This window comes from Archocentrus centrarchus, chromosome 17, assembly GCF_007364275.1.
Source record: "Archocentrus centrarchus isolate MPI-CPG fArcCen1 chromosome 17, fArcCen1, whole genome shotgun sequence".
In the NCBI taxonomy this organism is placed as follows: Eukaryota; Metazoa; Chordata; class Actinopteri; order Cichliformes; family Cichlidae; genus Archocentrus; species Archocentrus centrarchus.
The window spans coordinates 8,892,891-8,915,420 of NC_044362.1; the positions used below are offsets into that span (position 1 = coordinate 8,892,891).

The 22,530-nt window shown below is 43.3% G+C and overlaps 1 protein-coding gene and 1 pseudogene across 1 annotated transcript in view; both read left to right on the plus strand.

The window, feature by feature from the left end:
* Positions 1-247: 247 nt before the first annotated feature.
* Positions 248-15,531, plus strand: LOC115795312 (ETS-related transcription factor Elf-1-like; annotated as a pseudogene).
* Positions 15,532-16,160: 629 nt separating this feature from the next.
* sugt1 (SGT1 homolog, MIS12 kinetochore complex assembly cochaperone) overlaps positions 16,161-22,530 on the plus strand; it is a 32,185-nt gene continuing 25,815 nt past the window's right edge. Inside the window, 7 exon segments of the mRNA XM_030751691.1 lie at positions 16,161-16,219; positions 16,529-16,704; positions 16,794-16,842; positions 17,530-17,620; positions 17,797-17,847; positions 17,850-17,865; positions 18,786-18,856. Of these exon segments, the coding sequence (XP_030607551.1) occupies positions 16,691-16,704; positions 16,794-16,842; positions 17,530-17,620; positions 17,797-17,847; positions 17,850-17,865; positions 18,786-18,856 (292 nt within the window). The 5' untranslated portion in view covers positions 16,161-16,219; positions 16,529-16,690.

Genomic DNA, 22,530 nt, shown 5'->3' on the forward strand with positions numbered 1-22,530 from the left:
CACCCTCACATTAACCGCACGGCTGTTTGCAGCTTGGTGGCTTGGCTCTCGGCTGCTTTACATTGCAAATACACCCGTGTTTACATTTGCTCCGCACTGACAATGGTCACTATGGGTTACCTTGACTCACAACACAGGTAACCAATGAGAACTCGCAGGATAGGAGGGGAGGGAGGGGTGAGGCAGTGTGTGTGTTTGTGGCGTGGGGGGTGGGGGGGGTGGGGTGGGGGTCAGTTCTCTGGAAAAAAGAAAAGAGGAAGCGTGAACTGACAAGGACTAGAAGAAGAAGAAAAAGAAAAAAAAAAAATCACCATGATCTACGCTGATCTGTGATCTTCACGTCTGTGTGGCGCACTCTCTTTGGTGACTGCACACTGACAGGAGGGAACTGATCCCACGCCTGTAAACAGATGAAGGTTCTGTGTTTGCCAAAAGTGATGAGAACAATTTCCGTTTCCCTCTTGGATCTTCCAGGCAGCTGCTGCTCTGTCACATACAGACACACGCTATAAACACAAAGGTAAGCAGAGTGCTTCTTATTCCGTACAACAGGCCTACTACTCTGTATAGTATTAGAAATAAAGGGGGAAAAAAAGAACAAAATATAACAAAAGAAAATGTTTGTAGGCGTTTGAGTGACTGCATGTTGCTTGACATGTGCTGAAGAGAAAGTGAAAGTACTTTTCAGAGAGCGTACATTTCTGAGCAGGGCTGTTTGCCTCTGTAAAAATGCTGTGCCAGAAAATGTAGATTAAAAAAAAAAAAAACTTTCCAGTGATTTATTTTCAGTGACAGCTGAACCATTCATATGTTTGCACGGAGGGGAGGTTGTAAAAACAGTATTGCATCCACCTCTGCTGTTCTCCGACTCTCAATCTCTTGCGCTTGACACGCGCGCACACACGCACACACGCACGCACGCACACAACACACTCACACACACACACAAACCATATTTTACTGTGTTCATTTAACAAGGCCTGGTTACCCCAAGCAACAAGAGGGGCTTATCAGCTGCTCCCTCTCTTGCCATGCTGTTATCAGCCCGGCCTAGTTCACACACACATACATATACCCTGCTCCTTTCTGTCAAACACACCCGCGCTCTTTCTATCTCGGTCTCTGTCTCGCGCGCTCTCTCTCTCTCTCTCTCACACACACACACAGAAACTGGGGAATGAATGTTATGGGGGGCTTATCAGTGTCCTTAGGGGCCTGGCAGCCACTTCACAGACTCAGATCCCAGTGCAGAGGCCACAGAGACGAACCTATGTGACCAGAGAACTGCTGAACAAAACATACTGTTAGAGAGTCCTCTATAAAAGCTGCAGGCCGCAGGGCACAGTAACAATGAATGATACATGTGGCAGCACAATGGCAGACAGTGGTGGCTACTACTAAAAAAAAAAAGAGGAAGGGGGGAAAGGGAGAAAGTCTCCATTAATGCCTTGTTTATGTCAACAAAACACAAGATTCAAGCTGCATTCTTCATGTTTTGTACTATATTCACTGGAACTGAGCAAGCATGGCAGCTTGCTGTGATATTTAAGCAGAGCCCAATTTTCAGGTTAGGAGGAAGAAAATAGCTGTTAGTTATGTTCAATATGCATTTTTATCCTGGCTGTGAAAAAAAAAAAAGAAACCTATCTTGAAATATATTTGAGAATAACGAATTCAACTCTTTATTAACTACATTGCGCTCTAAAATGCTCCGTAAAATGTCCGTTATCAAAATATCATTATAACAATAACTTACAACAACTATCCAATAGTTTCTATATTTCATACTAAAATTAAAAGATTATAGAATTATACTATTATAACCTTGTTTTAATACAGTGATTGTACCATTTTTTTTGTTTGTTTGTTTTAGTATACTGTATAATAAAGAATGGTATTATACCCCAAAGGAAATGTTATTTATGGAAGTAATTTATTTTTACAGTGTTAATGTGCTAACTTTATACATTTGCAGCCCCGACAGCACGGAAAGTAGAACAATGCACTAATAAAACTAACACCAACACATTACTTTAAACAACTGCATTTTCAGACAGCAAACAGTGCAGTATCGACATCTTTACACTTTTTATAGCCTACGAGTCAATGCTCCTTTTTGACATGAGGTCTGTTACAGCAACTCTGGTCACCAACCTAGACATACTGTCTAATGACAGACAATGAAAATATTTTCTAAGGTATTTAGACACAGCAGTTCTTTTATGTTGATGTTGGAATTAGGCTTAATGTCGGTACATTTTCGTTACATAAAAAAATATTTGATAACAAAATCTGTGTGACTCATTTGCGTAGCTATAACTGTAATAGAACAAAATACCACAGTCAAATCAAGACCTTGTAGTATCATTTTATCACCGCTCAGACTGCAGAGCCTGAAGCTTTCAGGCCCCTCTTCTGTGGAACCAGCTCCCAGCTTGGATTCAGGAGACAGACACCCTCTGTGTTTTTCAGATTAGGGTTAAAACTTTTCTTTTTGATAAAGCTTATAGTTAGGGCTGGATCAGGTGACCCCAAACCCTCCCTTTGTTATGCTGCTATAGGCTCAGACTGCTGCGGGAGTTCATGTGACACAAGTCTTCTCCACTCACCTCTTTTCACTCCGTTTATGTGCCATTAAATTTTTGTCTTCTCACTCCTGTCTCTCCTGGCTCCTTTCTCTTGTTCCCCTCACCCCTAACTGGTTGCGGCAGATGGCTGCCCCTCCCTGAACCTGGTTTTGCTGGACGTGTCTTCCTGTTAAAAGGGAGCTTTTCCTTCCCACGGTCACAAAGTGCTTGCTCAAAAGGGGTTATTTTATAGTTGGTGTCTTCTCCAGAATACTGTAGGGCCTTTACTTTACAGTATAAGCACTCTGAGGCAACTGTTATTGTGATTAAATGCTATATAAATAAACCTGCATTGAAATCAGACTCAGTCAAAATGCGCTGAAAATCTGCAGCAACATGCTGTGCAAGATTTACTATAAGAAATACAGCAATAAAAAAAATAAAAAAACAAAATGATTCACAGAGTGATACTCATGATCTGAATTTTCTGTGACTCCACTGCTGGTTCCAGCTCTGACATCAAGTTTTGCATATTAAATATGAACAAAAAAGGACTAGTTTTCCTCGCTGACTTCTTCTTGAACTTCTCTTGCTTTGGGGAGTAAACTATCCTCCAGTTCACTGTCCCACCTAAATCATTGAGTGCCAAGTGACTGCAAACATCACAGGAAATCGAAAATGAGGAGACCACTGCTGGCAAAGAGGTGTTGGCAGTGGTTTGGTGCAGGAACTCAGGAAGCGCTGCCTCCTAACTGAGCTGTGCTTCCTGTGTGATAACTGACCCAAACATATTTTGCCTGTCTCACACGCATAAAGCAAGACAAAGAAAACACACACATTCTCCTTCTCTTTGGCAGCTGAGATATTTTTAATACATTCACTTTACTGAGGTTACTGGGGCTCAGCAGGGCTATAATGTAGGCGCTCAGTGAATATATGAATTTCTTTGATGGTATTTGTTCACGGTACTACAAAACCTACATGTTTGCATGATCTTGAGAACAAAGATGCTGATTGTAGGTGCAGGAGTGGCAACAGTGTTTACAGTGTAAAGTAAATTTGACACTTTGGAGGAGGAGGCAGCCACACTGCTAAATTCACTTAAAGGTTAACCTTAACCCGGGAGTTATTAAACACAGAGGACAGACGAGAAGGGATGGTAGGAGGAAAAAAAAGTGAAAGAAGACAGAGGAACTCAAGGGAATTAATAATGCTGTGATGGCCAGATACAAGAGGAGGGGCAGAAAAACAAGTGAGGAGGAGAGAATGAGAGGGAGTAATGGAAAGGAGTTGTTTTTGTGGAGCTTGGTGCTGAACGTCTCCTTCATGGTCATGTTGCGAGGAATGTGCACATAACGGCCCTGAAACCATTAACATTGTGCAAAGACATGATGTTGCAACCCCCCTCCCCAACTCATACTGCACACACACACAGCCCAGACACACATTTCGCTGCAAACACTTCCTTCCTGTTGCTGGTTTAGCCCAGTTTAGAAGTGAGATAAGAGCAAAAGAATGAGATAGGGAGGCAAAATATGATGTTGATTTCTCTGCATCTGAGACTAGAGACAACATTGTGTTTTTAAAAAAATAAATGCTTGACTTGCAAAAAAGCCTGATTTTTCTATCTGCAGGTGTGGTCTTGGCGTTTGTTTTTGCCTTTAACAGCTCTTCAACTCCCCCCACCTCACCCACATGGGTTTTTTTTGTGTGTCTGTGTGTTCTTCTCTGGCAGGTTCAGTCAGACCACAGGACAGTTTAACACTTCCTCATCGAGAGCACTGGCTTCCTGTGACGCCTCTGCGTCTCTGGTCAATAATTACACTCACATCACTCTACCACTGCCAAGCTGCATTGCATGGAAGGACGCAGGCTGCATCCCAGCGCTGACGGTCATCTGGTGTACATCGAAAGGACTCTCTCCAGAAACGGGATCTGCCTGGATTCAACAGCAAAAAGATCATCAGACCTGTTCATTTAACAGACTTCATAGGAAAGCTGTGATGCTATTCCCACCCAGTTAAGAGTTGTATGTGTGTTTGGAAAAATTCAGCCATGTTGCAACAGTCAGAGCTCATCTTTGACTTTGCCAGTGACCATTTTAACATGTCACAGGTAAGTCAAAAGTTAAGCAGCGATGAACTTCTGTGTGTGTGTGTGTGTGTGTGTGTGTGTGTGTGTGTGTGTGTGTTGTGTGTGTGTGTGTGTGTGTGTGTCAAAGCAGAGTCAGTAAACCTCTGCTCTCATCTAATTTTGTGCCATTTTGTGTCCCGCAGTTCGGGGTCTCACAGATTGCCCCGCAGTGATTGTAGAGCAGGTTCCCCATTCACACCTGCTCTCCTATACAGGTCTAGCGTGTGAACAGTTACAGGTGGAGGGGGATCATGAGCAAACTGATCAAAGGTCAACACACACACACACACACACCACGCACGCACGCACGCACGCACGCTTCAACCCTTTTACCTGTAACATTCACATTCAATCATGTCATCTGCTACACGTTGTAAATGTTTTAGGTCTTTCATAATTAAAAAGTTTTACCTGGTATCTAAAAACAAAAAGAAAGCCTTGCTCTGCACATGCGTATTCGCCACCCGCGCACATGGACCACCCTCCGCTGAGATCCAGGAAGTAAAAAAAGAAAACATTCCTGGCTTGTTCTTGGGAAAAACATTTAAATGAATCACATTAGGATGTAGACGCGATCAAACCGAGCGACAGCACACATGCTATAGCTGGCTCCTCACACGTTCGGGAATTTAAAAGTAAGTGATATCTCCGTGTCCGGTTACATTTCCGTCAATATTCACGTTGGAGGGAGCAGCTGAGGCGGAGCACGGCGTTGAGGCTCGGATAACTTTAGCTAACGGTAACAGCAGCATTTGTAGATAATTTACAGACACTTCACTTCAGTGTTAGAACCGTTTGGGGACAGCCAAGCGGTCTCTCCGCGGTTCTCTAAACGTGGCGGTGTGTTTGACAGGCTGTGGGTTTGCTTTTCCCGGCGGCAGAAAGTGTTTGAGTCCACGACAAAACAGCTGTTAGCTAGCAGATGTTTTCTAGCTCACTGCTTCACAGGCACCTCACCTCACACACAAGATGCGCACGAAAAAACATACACAACACACTCCCTTTTGATCATGTTTAGCCTCGAGGACACGCACGTGGTGAGATCTAAGCTGCTGTCGTTGTAAGCTGTGGAGTGTCAGTCTGTCAGATATCAGTGTTGTGTACCTGCGGACGGAGAGCAGTGACCAGCACTCCACGGAGTTTACACAAGAACGACACTTACCTAGCCTTTCTATTTACTTTAAAAAGTCCATGCTTCTCTGCTTTCTTCTTCTATTCAGGGATATTTTGGAGGGAAATATTTGTATTCCAGTTTTTTTTTTTTTAGTCTAGAAGTGGCTTAAATTTCTAATGATGTGCAAATGAAACACTGAATAAATTAATTAAAAATAATGAATGTAATACAAATTATATTATTTTCAAACGTCTGCGATCTTTATGATAATTAAATGTATTTGTGGGTATTTTAATTATTCTAACACATACTTTTACTTAAAAAAAAACACAAAAAAAAAAACAAAAGAGATTTTGAATTCAGGACTTTCTACTTCCTTTCCCAAAAAGGGAAGTGTAAACTTCATAAGAAACAGTGCAATCATTTAAACCTCCACATTCATTGAACCCAGCATAAAAACAACAAATCAAATGTTAGTTTATTTTATTCAGTCATTACATATATGCAGTACATATAGACTTCACTGTTTGTGCACTAAGTAGTGACCGGGCTCAGGCTGAAGCATTGCTTACATACAGTCGACCTATATTTTTTGCTAAAAAGAAGAAAAATACATAAATAAATAAAACACTAAATTATTCACATCTCAGTAATAACTCAAAAATAGCTGTATAGCTTTGTATACTCTTCTTTTTTTTTTCTTTTTTTTTTTTTTTAAACAAAAAGCAAATTACACAGTTTGAAATGTCTTCTTTCATCATTTAACCTCTATGACTATTATTTCAGTAATAGAAATGCATCATCTTTCATTCCCTTTTTATCTTTTTCTAGAGTGAAATCACAATGTCTCACTCTCATGTATTAAAAAACCTTTGTAAACAGACTGGGAGTGTGCTGTTTAAACTAGATCTATCAAACTTCACATACTTGTTCACTGATTTGGACTATAACGGCACTTTGTGTTGGCACCCGCTCAGGAGTGCTCTTGTTTTTAACGATGCACTGAATGTGTTAATGGATGATGGTCTGGACTGCAGACAGGCCAGTTTAGCACCCCACTCTTTTACTACTGATCCATGCTGCTGTCATTATGAAGAATGTGGTCTGGATGATGGTACAGTACCGTATGGAGCTTTAAACCCTGTTTATACCGTTCAGCATTAGTAGTGCCTTTGCAGATGTGCTAGTTACTGTGTCGTGTGGACTAATGCACCCCCAATTATCACAAATGCTAACTGTACATTAGTATAACTCTGGACAGTTTTCCACTTGCCTCAGTCTGTCTAAATGAGCTCGGGCCCAAAGAGGGTGGTAGCCTTGCTAAATGTTGCTAATATGTTTGGGTTTTTTTTTTTTTTTATATCTGTGGTGGGTTTATCTTTGGGGCTGTAGAGGAACTATGTGATTACAGATCTTTGCCTGTTCTGCTTTTACTGCAGTGATGATGATCAAATAATTACTCTTTGCTATTTTACATTTAAAGAAATATTAGAATTCTTGCTAAACTTTGTCTGTTTACTTTTGCTTTAGTAAAGTTTCTGAATTCTTCTTCCAACAGTGACAAGAAAAAATAACTAATAGCTCGTAACTGATAAAGAAACTAAATCTGCAGTTACCAAGGAGAACCTGGGAACGCAGTGTAGTAGCTAATTTGAAATATTTGATATAGCTGTAGTAGCTGTTTGCATTGGACACACTTCTATTTTACACCAACATGCAGAAGTTGTAACCCCTGAATAACAAGTTTTACTCTTTGATAATGAGTTAGAAAGCAAGCAGAAATTTGTAAATGGACAGCTCTAAGTCACCGATAAATTGCTGAGTGTGTGCTTACCCTCTTTCTCCTTCTGAATGTGTTTTTTGTTTCTTATCTGTGGTCTGTAGTGGAGCCATGTGAAAGTGGAGAGGAAGAGACCATGGAGACACTTGTTGCTCCTGACTCGTTACTCAACATGGAGTGTGCTGACTCCCTCTCCCTGGAACATTACTGTAAGCACAGACACAGAATTAACACAACTCGCATGCACATTTAGCCCAGTTCACCTCCTGCTTTTTGATGTTTCAGTGCAAGATTTATTTTTAGACATGGTGGTTATAGTGCTGCTCTCTTTTAGCAAATCTTTTTTTATGCACCCCTGCAGCACAGACCTTCTTACCATCACTGGGCGATGTCATCACTACTCCCATTACCCAGGTGACGGTGTCGGCAGAGGGGCTTGTGGGAGCTGTCGACCAGCCACAATGGCCGTCATTTCACAGGAATAAGCCTGCGTCACAGCTGCGGTCCAAAAAGAAAGGTCAGTAACTTTCCTGCTCTTCAGCTTGTACAGGTTGAATTTGTGACCTTTGTGATTGACTTGTGCTTTTTGTCTGTACAGGTAGGAAACCTCGCCATCGAAGAGCAGAGTCTCCCACACCAGAAATTACAGTAAAGAAGGACAAATACAACAAAGGTACTGTCATACAAAACTTGCAGTTCTCAAGGAGCCTATCCCCTATGCAAAGCTGTAACTGTGGTGATAACACATAGCTATTACGAGGACTGATTGGCTGCTTGAGTCTTCCCTTATTTTGGGGCTCAGCCAGTTGAGTTTGTTGAGGACATTACGTTACAGAAAAGCAGTTTAACAACAGACCTATCTGCTATTCAGTTTCTCTCCAGAGATGCAGCAAAAACAATATAACAGTATAAGTCACCTGATTGAAGCTGAAAATACAACTTAGCCCTACCAAGTATTACAAAAGTAAACACATGTACACATGCTTGCTTTGAGGAAGCATGCTATGACAGTGGGTCTTCATCAAAGTTATTTAACCCAAATGTTGTTCGTTCTTTTCTTTCATGTGCTTTAGGTGGAAACACCCTTTACCTGTGGCAGTTCCTGATGGAGTTGCTGCAAGATAGACAAGTCTGTCCCCGCTATATCAAGTGGACTATCCCCAGGCAGGGATCTTCAAACTGGTCAACTCGAAGCAGTGGCCAAGCTCTGGGGCAAACCAAAAACAACCAGATATGAATTATGAGACGATGGGCAGAGCACTCAGGTACAGCACAACAGCTTTCAAATGGAATTACCGTAATGTTCACTGAAAACGTTCACGCTTTAATTTGGCAAAAGCCAGATCTGGGTCTTGTTTCACAGTAATGAGCAATCACAGATCCATCCATCCATCCATTTTTCTTCCGCTTATCCGGGGCCGGGTCCGCGGGGGCAGAAGCCTAATCAGAGAAGCCCAAGCTTCCCTCTCCCCAGCCCACCTCCTCCAGCTCATCCGGAGGGACCCCAAGGCGTTCCCAGGCCAGCCGAGATACATATCTCTCCAGCGTGTCCTGGGTCTACCACGGGGCCTCTTCCCGGTGGGACATGCCGGAACACCTCACCCAGGAGGCGGCCAGGAGGCATCCTAATCAGATGCCCGAGCCACCTCAACTGGCTCCTTTCGATGTGGAGGAGCAGCGCTCTACTCTGAGCCCCTCCCGGATGGCCGCACTCCTCACCTTATCTCTAAGGAGAGGCCAGCCACCCTTCGAAGGAAACTCATTTCTGCCGCTTGTATTCGCGATCTTATTCTTTCGGTCACTACCCAAAGCTCGTGACCATAGGTGAGGGTAGGAACGTAGATCGACCGGTAAATCGAGAGCTTCGCTTTTACGCTAAGCTCCCTCTTCACCACGACGGACCGGTGCAGCGTCCGCATCACTGCAGAAGCAGCCCCGATCCGCCTGTCGATCTCCCGTTCCCTTCGCCCATCACTCGTGAACAAGACCCCGAGATACTTAAACTCCTCCACTTGAGGCAAGAACTCGTTCCTGAGCCGGAGATGGCACTCCACCCTTTTCCGGCTGAGGACCATGGCCTCAGACTTAGAGGTGCTGATTCTCATGCCAGCCGCTTCACACTCGGCTGCGAACCGTTCCACTGCGAGCTGGAGGCCCCCCCCTGATGAAGCCAACAGAACCGCATCATCTGCAAAAAGCAGAGATGAGACTCTGAGGCCACCAAGGAAGAAGCCTTCCGCCACCTGGCTACGCCTAGAAATTCTGTCCATAAAAATTATGAACAGAATCGGTGACAAAGGGCAGCCCTGACGGAGTCCAACACCCACAGGAAACAAATCCGACTTATTACCGGCTATACGGACCAAGCTCTCACTGTGGTTGTACAAGGACTGAATGGCCCGCAACAATGGGCCAGACACCCCATACTCCCGCAGAACCTCCCAAAGAACACCCCGAGGAACACGGTCGAATGCCTTCTCCAAGTCCACAAAGCACATGTAGACTGGTTGGGCAAACTCCCACGCCACATCGAATATCCTTGAGAGGATAAAGAGCTGGTCCAGCGTTCCACGACCAGGACGAAAACCGCATTGTTCCTCCTGAATCCGAGGTTCGACTAACGGACGCACCCTCCTTTCCAGCACCCTGGCATAGACCTTACCGGGGAGGCTGAGGAGTGTGATCCCCCGAAAGTTGGAGCACACCCTCCGGTCTCCCTTCTTAAGATGGGGACCACCACCCCGGTCTGCCAATCCAATGGCACTGCCCCAGATCTCCACGCGATGTTGCAGAGGCGTGTCAACCAAGACAGCCCTACAACATCCAGAGCCTTCAGGAACTCAGGGCGAATCTCGTCCACCCCAGGGGCTCTGCCACCAAGGAGTTGTTTAACTACCTCAGTGACCTCACCCCCAGTGATGGTCAAGTCATCCCCCTCATCCCCAGACTCTGCTTCCACTACAGAAGGCGTGTCAGTGGGATTCAGAAGGTCCTCGAAGTATTCCTTCCACCGTCCGACTATAGCCTCAGTTGAAGTCAGCAGCACCCCCCCCGCACTATAAACAGTGTGAGTGAAGCACTGCTTTCCCCTCCTGAGTCGCCTGACGGTTTGCCAGAATCGCTTCGATGCCGTCCGAAAGTCTTTTTCCATAGCCTCACCGAACTCCTCCCACACCCGAGTTTTTGCTTTGGCCACTACCGAGCTGCATTCCGCTTGGCCTGTCGATACCTGTCAGCTGCCTCCGGAGTCCCACAGGCTAACCAAGCCCGATAGGACTCTTTCTTCAGCTTGATGGCTCCCTTCACCTCCGGTGACCACCATCTGGTTCGGGGGTTACCACCACGACAGGCACCAACCACCTTGCAGCCACAGCTCTGAGCAGCAGCCTCAACAATGGAGGTGCGGACATGGTCCATTCGGACTCAATGTCCTCAGCCTCCTCGGAATGCTGTCGAAGTTCTGCCGGAGGTGGGAGTTGAAGATCTCCCGGACTGGGGCTTCTGCCAGGCGTTCCAGCACACCCTCACAATACGTTTAGGTGTGCCAGGTCTGTCCAGCATCTTCCCCCGCCACCTGATCCAACTCACCACCAGGTGGTGATCAGTTGACAGCTCAGCTCCTCTCTTCACCCGAGTGTCCAGAACATACGGCCGCAGATCTAAGATAAGATAAGATAAGATAAGATAGTGTTTATTTGTCACATGCACAGTTATACACAGTACATGCACAGTGAAATGTATTTTGTACCTGCAACCTAATAAACACACACATATAAATAAGAAGAATAAAAATTAAAAAAGTAATTCACACTATACACTATACTCTATATACTATACACTATACACACTTTTTAAATTATAATATTTACACTGTGCAATAATGGTCCAGTTAGGGCTCAGAGTTGAGCAGACGGATGGCTTGTGGGTAAAAAACTCTTCTTCAACCTTTCAGTCTTAGCCCTCAGGCAGCGGTAACGCCGGCCTGATGGGAGCAGGGAGAAAGAGAGAGTGTCCAGGGTGGCTGGGCTGTTTTAGGATCTTCATGGCCCTCAGCCTGCACTGCTTGGTGTAAATGTCCTGCAGGTTGGGGAGGGTGGTTCTGATGGTCCGTTCAGCTGAACGAACCACCCTTTTTAGGGCCATGAAGTCCTGCTTGGTGCAGTTTCCCATCCAGGTGGTGATGCTCCCACGCATGATGCTCTCGATGGTGCAGGTGTAAAAGTTCCTGAGCACCTTGAGTGGGAGCTTGAAGTCTCTCAGCCGCCTGAGGAGGTAGAGACGCTGTCTGGCCTTCTTCACAGTGATGTTTATGTGATGAGTCCAGGACAGGTCCTGTGAGATGGTCACTCCCAGGTATTTGAAGGTGTCCACTCTTTCCACCTCAGCACCACTGATGACAAGTGGATGGTAGTCCCTCTGCTGCTTCCTGCTGAAGTCCACGATCAGTTCCTTTGTTTTGCTGACGTTGAGCAGGAGGTGGTTCTCCTGGCACCAGTTCTCCAGGCGGGAGACCTCTCTCCTGTAGGCTGTCTCCTCATTGTGAGAGATTAGTCCCACAACAGCAGTGTCGTCAGCAACTTGATGATGACGTTGGACTCTGACGTGGCCTCGGCAGTCATGGGTGTACAGTGAGTACAGCAGAGGGCTGAGCACACAGCCTTGGGGGGATCCAGTGTTGAGGGTGAGGGAGGATGAGGTGAGGTGACCCACTCGTACCACCTGTGGTCTGCTGGTCAGGAAGCTGTGAACCCACCTGCACAGGGATGGGCCCAGGCCCAGGTCCAGCAGCTTAGAGACCAGCCTGGAGGGAACTATGGTGTTGAATGCTGAGCTGTAATCTACAAACAGCACTCTCACATAGTTCCCCTTACCAGTGTCTATGTGTGAAAGGGTCTTGTGGAGGAGGAAGGATATGGCGTCATCTGTGGATCTGTCTGGCCGGTATGCAAACTGTAGTGGGTCGAGGGTGGTGGGCAGTGAGGAGGTGATGAATGTCTTGATGAGTCTCTCAAAACACTTCATCACCACAGAGGTGAGCGCTATGGGCCTGAAGTCATTGGGGCTGCTGGGGTGTGGTTTCTTTGGGACAGGGACTATGATGGACTTTTTAAAGCAGGTGGGAATCACACACAGTTTCAGTGAGAGGTTGAATATCAGTGTAAACACAGGTGCCAGCTGGTCAGCTGGTCAGCTGATGATACGATTACAAAATCAATCACAATCACAGATGTCAAAGAGCATTTATGCCAGTTTTCTTACATTTTTACTCACGTGTAATTCAGCAGAAGTTGAGCGCAAATACAAAACAAAACATTGGCTTTGTAAAGTAATGGCATATTTAATTAAAAAAAAATTCAAAATTCAGTGCTTAAAAGATTTATTTGACTACCACCCAATCTAAGATTTATGCCACAGCTGCCCTAAATTAACACTATTGATAATTACCAAAATCATTTTTATGATTTATTAATATTATTTTATTAAATTAAACAGGAGGATATTGTCATCATACCATCCATCTGTCCATGAGGTTTTACCTTTCCGGCCTATAGACTTCAAGACCACAAGGGGTTAGTTGTTGCAGATGTCTGCTGCATAAATGAAACAATATATCCAATCTAGGTTATAAGAAAGGGACAGGTGTGGAACCTGATCACAGTACACCAGGAAAATAGTATTCTAATAAGCCCAGATTGAAATACATCAATTAAGAGTTTAAAATATATTTTGTGTTGGTTAAGATTGTTTTGTTTTTTTGTCATTTTAATTTGAGCTCTCATGTACTTACAAATGGGACATAAACAATAAAACTGTAGCTTAATGTTCCTCCTGCAGGTTTGTGGGCTGATTAGGATACTCTTGGGCCTCTGTGTGTGGGTGGGCTACAAGTCTTTAGATACATTTGGGAAAAACAGTTCCTGATGATTTCTTTCTTGCCTCTTAAATTCTGATCCAATATGATGCTTGGTTTGTGTTTTTTGAATGTGCAACCTCTGTATCCATCCAGGTACTACTACCAGAGAGGCATACTGAATAAGGTTGAAGGCCAGCGCCTCGTCTACCAGTTCACCTCTCTCCCCAAAGACATGATTTACATCACCGATGGAGATGGCATCAAAGAGGAAGACGATGACGATCACGATGATAGTGTCAATGATGAAGGCATGAGCGATGACTCGGACAGTATATCATCTAGTGACCAGTCAGTGGAGGAGGAAGATTCTCACCCACCGCCAAAGAAAACGTCACCCACCTCTGTCCGAGCTCCGGCTGCACAGCGCACCAAGCCCGCTCCCAGGCCCCCGGCTCAGCGCGACACCGTTCTGCGTCCTGCCAGCTCCAGTTTGATCCAGGAGCAGCATCTGCCTATAGTGTCTGCTGAGATGCTGCGCACTCTCCAGAACCTGCAAAAGGTCCAGTCTTTGAAACCCACGGGCCAGGGTTCAGTCTTCAAAACAGCTCAGCTGCTGGGGAGTCTGTGTGAACGACAGGCCGCTGCCGAGGTAGCTGTGGGCATAAAAGGTGCACCGGAAACGCCGGGTAAAAAGTCGCATCCAGGACAAAAAACTCCACAGCTCATGCCTCTGACTAGCTCTGACCAATAGAAAAGACCATTACCCCGCTCTCCATAAAAGTAAAAGCAACTGCCTGTACACTCCACTAAACTCAGGACCACTTACAGGGCTGCACTTTGCTATGACAATGTCTGAAAACCAGTGCTGGATAAAACAGGGACTTTTGATCTAGAATATAATTTTAAAGTGTGGATCAGTGCTTTGTCATGGCGCTGTCAGGAACCAAAATTTCACAGCCATTTACGCTCTCAGTAAAGGCAGACTTTGAAATGTTTTCATTTAGCCTTATTGTCATTTTTCTGTAGCTTTTTTGTTTATATCAACACCAAAAACAGACATGCACTGGAATCTCTAGCCTCTCTGCAGATCTTTTCTCTGCTCGCACTTCAGCTCCAGTGTCCTGGAAGCAATTATCTTATCACCACACTGTGCCCTTCTTCTCTGCCTTTGCTTGCACTCTTTCCTACTTTGTTTAGTTTTGTGTATTTATGCTATCACATGCTGAAGCATTCCTTTGCCTTAAAAGTGGCTTTGCACTAATGTTTACCTCTGCTGTATATTTCTTCTGAAAGTGCCTGAAGGTGTCAGTCCATCCTATTCCTGGCAATCATAAGGGAAAACATTCCATATTCTTATTATTATTGTTGTTATTATTATTGGTGTTTTTTAAGATTGCTGATTTTTTTTTTTTTTGCATTGTGAAATGTTGAAAACAAGGGATCACTGTTATTTTTAGAGTAGTACTTTAGCACTTATGCTGTTTATTACGTGTGTATCTACACAGTCCGACTATTTTTTTGTGTGTGACAATCACCAGTGAAGTGGCCTTGTAACCACCTTTCCTCCTGTGAGATTAGTGCTATCTGCAGTGCACACACTCCCTTTAGTTATATATACATAAATGCATATATTAAACTCAGAAGCCGTTATCTGTCTGTGTCGATTATGCACCATAGGGCCACAACATTAAAACCACTGCTGGGCGAAGTGAGCATCGATTTCATTACAGTACAGTGTTTGTTCGGCGTTCGTGTGGGTGTTACCTTGACATGTAGCACCCAGCTAGGCACTGTGGAAGAACCCCACAGCCTCTCATGGCACCGTGCACAGTGTGAGGCTGGTGGTTTTAATGTTACGGCTGATCTCTGTGTACTGTATGTCTGTGAAAGTGCTCGACTTGTTCTTTTGATGCCATTTTCTCCCTCAGGTTTATAAACTATTTGTTTTTGTTGTTGTTGTGCTGCACAGATTATATACTGTATTGCAAGAAGTAAAACAGCTGACCTGTCAAAGTGAAGTCATTATTAGTTTATTATTTTTCTACAAACTTCACCTCACTCCAAATAAAAAAATGATTGAAGAGTCAGGCTGGCTTTCTTGGGGGGATTAAATTTGGTAAAGAGAAGCTCATGCAGTAACTGTGCCTGCAGGGAACAATTGTGCAGAACTATTTTCGCTTTATTATACCATGTTTTTGTTTTTTAAAAGCCCCTCACTTTTCTCCATGTGTCCTGGGAATGTCTTATAAATTCGTAAGCCTGTAGCAGAGGGAGAGGTGGTCTTTCTGTTGCAGTTTTGTTTTTTTATCTTTTTTTTTTTTTGGTCTCTGTGTGTTAGCTTTCATGCTGTCCCGAGGTGTTAAAGATAATGGTCTATATAAAATAAATTTGTCATTGTGTGAAATCTATTGTTATTCCTATGAAAGACTTGGAGCATCAGTAGTGAATAGTAAGTACTTTGAGCTATCTTAGTGTTTGTTATGTCACATTTCAGTAAAGCGCATTCATCTGCTGCTTTATTAGGTACACCTGTAAAAAGAAAAAAAGCTGTCACCTAAGATTTTCAAATTGAAGCCATAGATGCATCTACTAAAAATCTTGGATGAGGTAGATCTAACTATAATAATACCAATCACAGAAATTGGCAGTATTCTCAGTGGTTTATAATTATTAAGATTTTAGAACTTGTGCTTCCAGGGGATTCGTGCCACCTAAAGATCCTAGTGCTGGGAGGCTGAAGGGTAGCAATGTTTTTCCCTGTCGTCAGAAAGGTGCTAATTTTAAACTTAGTGAAGCTGTGTTTTGGCCACCACGTTAACATGCCAGTGGTGCTTATTCAAAGATAAAATAGGCAAAGTCATTTCCCTGAATGCAAAGGCTCTTAACCTCTACTTCAAAAACATCATGGACTTTTGGAAGTGGACATTTTGGTTTGCCTATATATTTTTGAAAAGTTTGAAGCTGTAAACAGCTGACAAAAGAGTGTGACAGGCGGTTACAAAACTTTGTTTTCAATATTTCGCTTTGAGAGAGAGAAAAAGTAGCTTTTAATGCCATGGTTGTTGCAATAACTCCTCCAGGCCATTAAGGGGAGTAGCGGCAGCGTGAGCCGTGCGCAGCCGGATGTTGACAGGCCCTCTGCAGCGTTTGAGCTGTGGCTGTTGCCGCTATCACGTTTCCCGTAGTCTCCACGTCTAGAACTTTCCTGTCACTCCAGAAACAGCGCACATCCGCAGAAACCGATGGCAGCCGAACGGCAAGTTAATCTAAAAATCAATTAACTATTCTCAGAGTATCATATGTTTATTTCAGTTAGTTAACGCTTGGTCTCTTCTGTGGCTTTAGCAGCTTCCCCGATAGCTTCATTGACGAAGATCCACAGAAAGCGCTGCAGGTAAAACACACTACCTTCAGCTGGCCATAAACAAGTTTTTGAGATAACCGGAGGCTCCTGCAGGTTGTCTGTTTAACTTTAAATTTAGTGGACTAACCGCTTTAGAAAGGAAATTGAATTATGTGAATGAAGATCACGTTTGTGATGTTACTAACAAAGCTAGCAAAGTTAGCCAACATGTTCTGCTAGCCACATTTAAATGAAAGTACGCCCAGTATCTCTCTAACATGTGGCCATAATAGGAGGACAGTTGTTTTGCTTACTTTAATAGCGTTAAAAGGTAAACATTCTCAGTCGTAAGGAGTTATTAACGTTAGCACGAAATAGTCGGCTTTCCAGATACTAAATGTCATCCTGACAAGAAGCCGGTGTTAAGAGTCAGTCTGCTTTTAAACAGCTGGGTTTGTATGTGAATAATCGTGACTGCATTATGGAAACTATTGCAGTTCTGTTTAGCCTGAATAGCACTTTAGACTAAACGGAGTAATTCGTACCACTCAGTACTACTTTATTGGACTAGATTCCCTGCGTCTCCTTTAAAGATGAAGTGAAAGTTGTAGATACACAACCCTGCAAGTTTCGATGTTTAGCATTTTTCTAGAAGTTTCTTTTCAATCACATCTCTCAGTGGATGAAATCAGAAGTATAAGCCGTCTGTACAATAAAAGCCACCTCTTTATTTTTTAGGAGCTTAACGAGGCCTTGCAAGGAGACTCGGACAACGCTGAGTGGTTCTGTCAGCGTGCCTATGCCCACATACTGCTCAATAACTACAGGTGTAAGTCTGCACAGTGCATTTGGAAACAGACCTCACTAACACTGTTTTTGACACACTGTAAAGTGCATGAACATAATATGGCCATTACAAATCACAGTTGTTTAGCTTTCAAGGATACCATATGTTTATATATATTGCATAAATAAAAACAGAAAGTTTTTATGTTATCTTCACAGGTGCTGCTGATGATGCCAAGAAAGCACAACAGCTAAAGCCCAGCCTTCCTCTAGCTTTATGCGAACAGGGTATGAACTATAGAATGCTCACATTTAGTCTTATTGACCACTTATTTTAACCATGCAGCTATACCGCACTTTAATCTTTAAATGCTTAAAAAGCACTGGGTTTTCCTCACATCCAGGGCCAATTTAGAGTCACCAGATAACCTAACATGCATGTCTTTGGGACTGTGGGAGGAAGCCCACAGGGACAACATGCAGACTCCAAACAGAAAGGCCTCAGCTGGGGTTTGAACCACAAACCTTCTTGCTGTGAGGTCACAGTGCTAACCACTGCTCCACCCTTGTTTTAGCTCAGTTTAGACTGCACTTCATTTGCTCTTTGTTTTGCTTATATCACTGCTTTTTGAAAAATTTAAATAAGGTAAACTAATAGTTAAGGTCTGTAGTTTAATTAATGAAAATATTTGTGAAACAAATGCACTGCTTCATGCTTTTTGTAGTGGATCTGTTTAAACTGGCCCCATTTCTTTAACTTATTTCATTTAATGAATTTACCTGTTATTCACACAGTATGTTCAGGTTTTATGCCTTGTTTTTATTTATATTTATATATGTTATATTTTTTCCTCTATATTTCTTATTACTTGGTCACAGTATAAATTTGGACTGCAGACAGTGGTTGCATTCTGTAAACGTGTCCCTCAGGTTTTAAGCTGTGTAATGTAAACTAGTTTAATAGAATTGTTTTAAACTTAAAATGTTTTCTTAAAAATGTATAAATTTAATTTCTAAAACTGCAAAAGTTAAAACAGTTAAAAATTTCATTTCTCCATGGCTTAGAAAGTTGATGCACAAAACTATTGAGACATTTTGCTTTTACAAGGCGCATCATACAAATTTTGTTTGTCAGAGGAGGCTGCTTTTATTTTTCCAAGATTGTCTGATCTAAGTTCATGTGGCATGTTTTTCTCGCCCAACTGCAGAATAGCTGAATACCACCTGAACAACTATGAGTCAGCGCATGCAGCCTTCACTCAGGGACACCAGCTGGATGGTGAGTGCAGCCCGTATAGCCTCAAGTGCAGGTTCCTTAATCCCACTCTGTACCAACTAGTGTTCGCAGCAGTATCCTGTCCTCTTCACTCTCCTCATTGTTTTCATGGCTAATGTTTGGCTCTTAGCTTTAGGCCTGTAATGTGGTTAATTTTTTATGGCTAGCTCCTTAGCCAAAGGCATTTTTGGACATCTTATGCCTGTGTGTCACATTCTTGAGAACAGATCTCTTGAGGGATTGTTTTTTTTTCCTCCCTCATATTTGGCAAAGATGTTCACTTGGACGCAATGATGAACTGCACAGGTTTTTGGTTGTCAGAGGTCAAGGTTACTGTGATCTCACATTGTTTCACCAGAACACAAGGATTGTTATGCTGTTTGTGATACCATGGTCAGGTCTGAGCAGGCCTGGATGTAGACCATACCCCTGCAAGGTTGTGATTCTGCTTTAATTCATAACCAGATCCTTTGTGTTCTTTACACGTGTGTAGTTGATGCTTCACTTCCTTTGCAGGTGCATAGCTCCATATCTTTGCATTACCACATGAAGAACAGTGGAATATTTGGAAACCATCAGCATTAACAGTAATTGAAAGGGTATCACCTGTGCTTGTGCAAAATGAAAACCCACCACGAGAGCAATATTAGTACTACATATTAGTGCTATGAGTGGCATCTGACTCTCGTTGTTAACACACATTGCTGTGCTTTTTTTTTTTTCCTGCTTTAACTTTGTGACGGTCTCAGTGACTTTCGAAAGAAATAGAAATCTTAAAGAGGTGTGCACACAGGAGGTGACTAGCAGTGATGTGGCAACCGGAGACCACAGACAATCAGTGATATTCAGTGGCTTAAAGCAATGACTGCTGGCAGCGTGAGGTGGGGTGTCCTGTGTTAAACTGTTCACAATTTCGAGGCAACTGATTGAAGCAACCGCTGGTTTGAACACAGAATACCATTGATAGACATATGTGACAGGGTAGTAAATACATTTAAACATTACCTTGTAGGGCTGCTCGATTATGGGGAAAAAAAAACATAACCACGATTATTTTGGTCAATATTAAATCACGATTATTTAACATGATTTCTCACTGATTTTATAAACACACTGCATTTATTGTACTTCTACAATGAAAGTAAATAAATACTAAATTGAAAATAAAATATGAATACATAATAAAATATCAACAGCATATTAATAAATTACAACAGCTAAATCAATAGAAAAGTTATACGAGTTATCATGACTAATAATGCTAAGAAGAAATGGGACCACATTATTTAGATCAAATAAATTTGGTCACATTTTAGTGCATGGCCGCATCATACTGAAAGATCCTGTACGTCCATCCATTCATCCATCCATTCATTCTTTCATTCATCCCATCCATCCATTCATTCATTCATCCATTCATCCATTCCACTTGCATGAATGCAAATTTTATATTCAATTAATTCCAGTCAGTAACTCAATCCAGAAACATGGAGGCTAGCCCATTATAGTCGAGCACAAACAGAAATTAAAGCCGCAAGCGGCGATGAGCGGGCCCTCGCACCCGGCGCGCGTCGACCCCTGGCGCGCTCCAGCCAAGCCGCGCGTCGCCCCGTGGCACGCTCCAGCCGAACCGCGCTCGGAGGTTCTCGCAGACGAGAGAGTAGCTGGCTCACCCGGCTGTTGACAGCTCAGCAGGCTAGCCGTACTTCGCGTCGATCGTCTCCCGCTTCCACTAGGTGGCGTCGGTGAGTGCCCACTAATTAATATGTCACAATGCTCTATGTAATGCCTGCAGCCATCAATGAAACTGTAATGACCATAGGATGATGAGTATCAGTGTCCTACTGATTTCCTGTTGCCACTAGGTGGCGTTATGAGTGTGAAACAAAGCTGATAGAGGGGTGTGTCCAGTCTCCCTTACCCTCCCATTAAGCCTGTGAAGTTTGAGGCAGATTGGACAATGTATGTCAGAGATGTAACAATTTGGTGCACTGTGGTATATGAGTAAAATCCCACATGTAGAGGGTTGCTACGGCAACACCGTGCAGTATTCTACAAAACCATGAATATCTTTTGATGGGCTACTTGTGTAGATGATCTGGAGCCATTTTGGTGTGACTGGATGAAAAGCTGTAGTAGAAGATGATTCAAATAGCAGGCCTGAAAAATGTGAAAAATGCTGCAAAAATGACACATTAATTAGAACATGTCAGGCTTCCTGTTGGATTTCGGCTATCGGTCCAAGAGACTTTTTTGTACGTCTTAGGATGTTACTTCAGCATGCACGATTTCAGGTACACAGACCAAGCACTGCCCTGGGGCTGATGTTTAGAACCTATCTGGGCCTGAAATGGAAAAAAAGTCCAAATTCAGAGGGTTGCTACGGCAACACCGTTCAATATTCTACAAAACCATGAATATCTTTTGATGGGCTACTTGTGTGGATGATCTGGAGCCATTTTGGTCTCACTGGGTCAAATGCCCTAGGAGGAGTTGAGGCAAAAAGGCCTGAAAAAGGCGAAAAATGCTGCAAAAATGACACTTTAAAGTGAACGTGGCTGTCTTCCTGTTGGGTTTCGGCTATCGGTCCAAGAGACTTTTTTGTAGACGTTAGCATCTTACATCAGCAGGCACATTTTCAGGTACATACAGAAAGCACAGCCCAGGGGCTGATGTTTAGAATCTCTGTGAATTTGAAATTGAAAAAAGTCCAAATTCAGAGGGTTGCCATGGCAACACCGTTCAATATTCTACAAAACCATGAATAACTTTTGATGGGCTACTTGTGTAGATGATCTGGAGCCAATTTGGTGTCACTGGGTGAAATGCCCTAGGACAAGTTCGTTCAAATAGCAGGCGTGGAAATCGCAAAAATTGACACCTTCAATTGAAGATGGCCGACTTCCTGTAGGGTTTAGGGTATGGGTCCAAGAGACTTTTTTGTACGTCTTAGTATGCTACATGAGCATGTACATTTTCATACATGTAGATAAAACGTAGCTCCGGGGCTACTCAAAAAACTTGCTATTTTAAGATATTCCGAGCTGCCACTAGGCGGCGCTCTACCGTTTATGGACTTTATGCATATGAGTGTGTTCAGGGCAGCATGCTTATCACACCACTGAAGTTTGAGCCAGATTGGGCAAGTTGGCTTTGAGTTACAGCCATTTTTGTGTTCATGGCGAATCATCGAACTTTGCCGTCCCATAAGGGTCACGCCCTTTTGTCAAAAACTCACAGTTTTGAAAACACAGTAAGTCCAAGTTCTTAAGGCTTTCCAGGTGAAATTTGAGATGGTTCTGCTAAACCACCTTGGAGCTGGACCTCCAAGTGTAAAATATGACATTTCCTGTTCCCACTAGGTGGCGCTGCGACTGATATTAAATATTGTCATATGTATGTGTTCAGGGGGGCACCCTCATCCTACTGGAGAAGTTTGATGCACATTGGATCATGTAGGTATGAATGAGAGGCAATCAAAATTTCATGGCGAATGATCAAAGTTCAAAGGGGCATAAGGACCCCTCCCCCTTGGCAAAAACTCACCATTTTCGAGATTTAGATTCCCCTGGGGGTGTAGGTTAGACAAACCAAATATGAAGATGATAACGTCTAAAACCTCTGAGTTATTAGAAAAAGTGTGAGGGCTGCAAATCGCCAAATTTGCATAATTAATT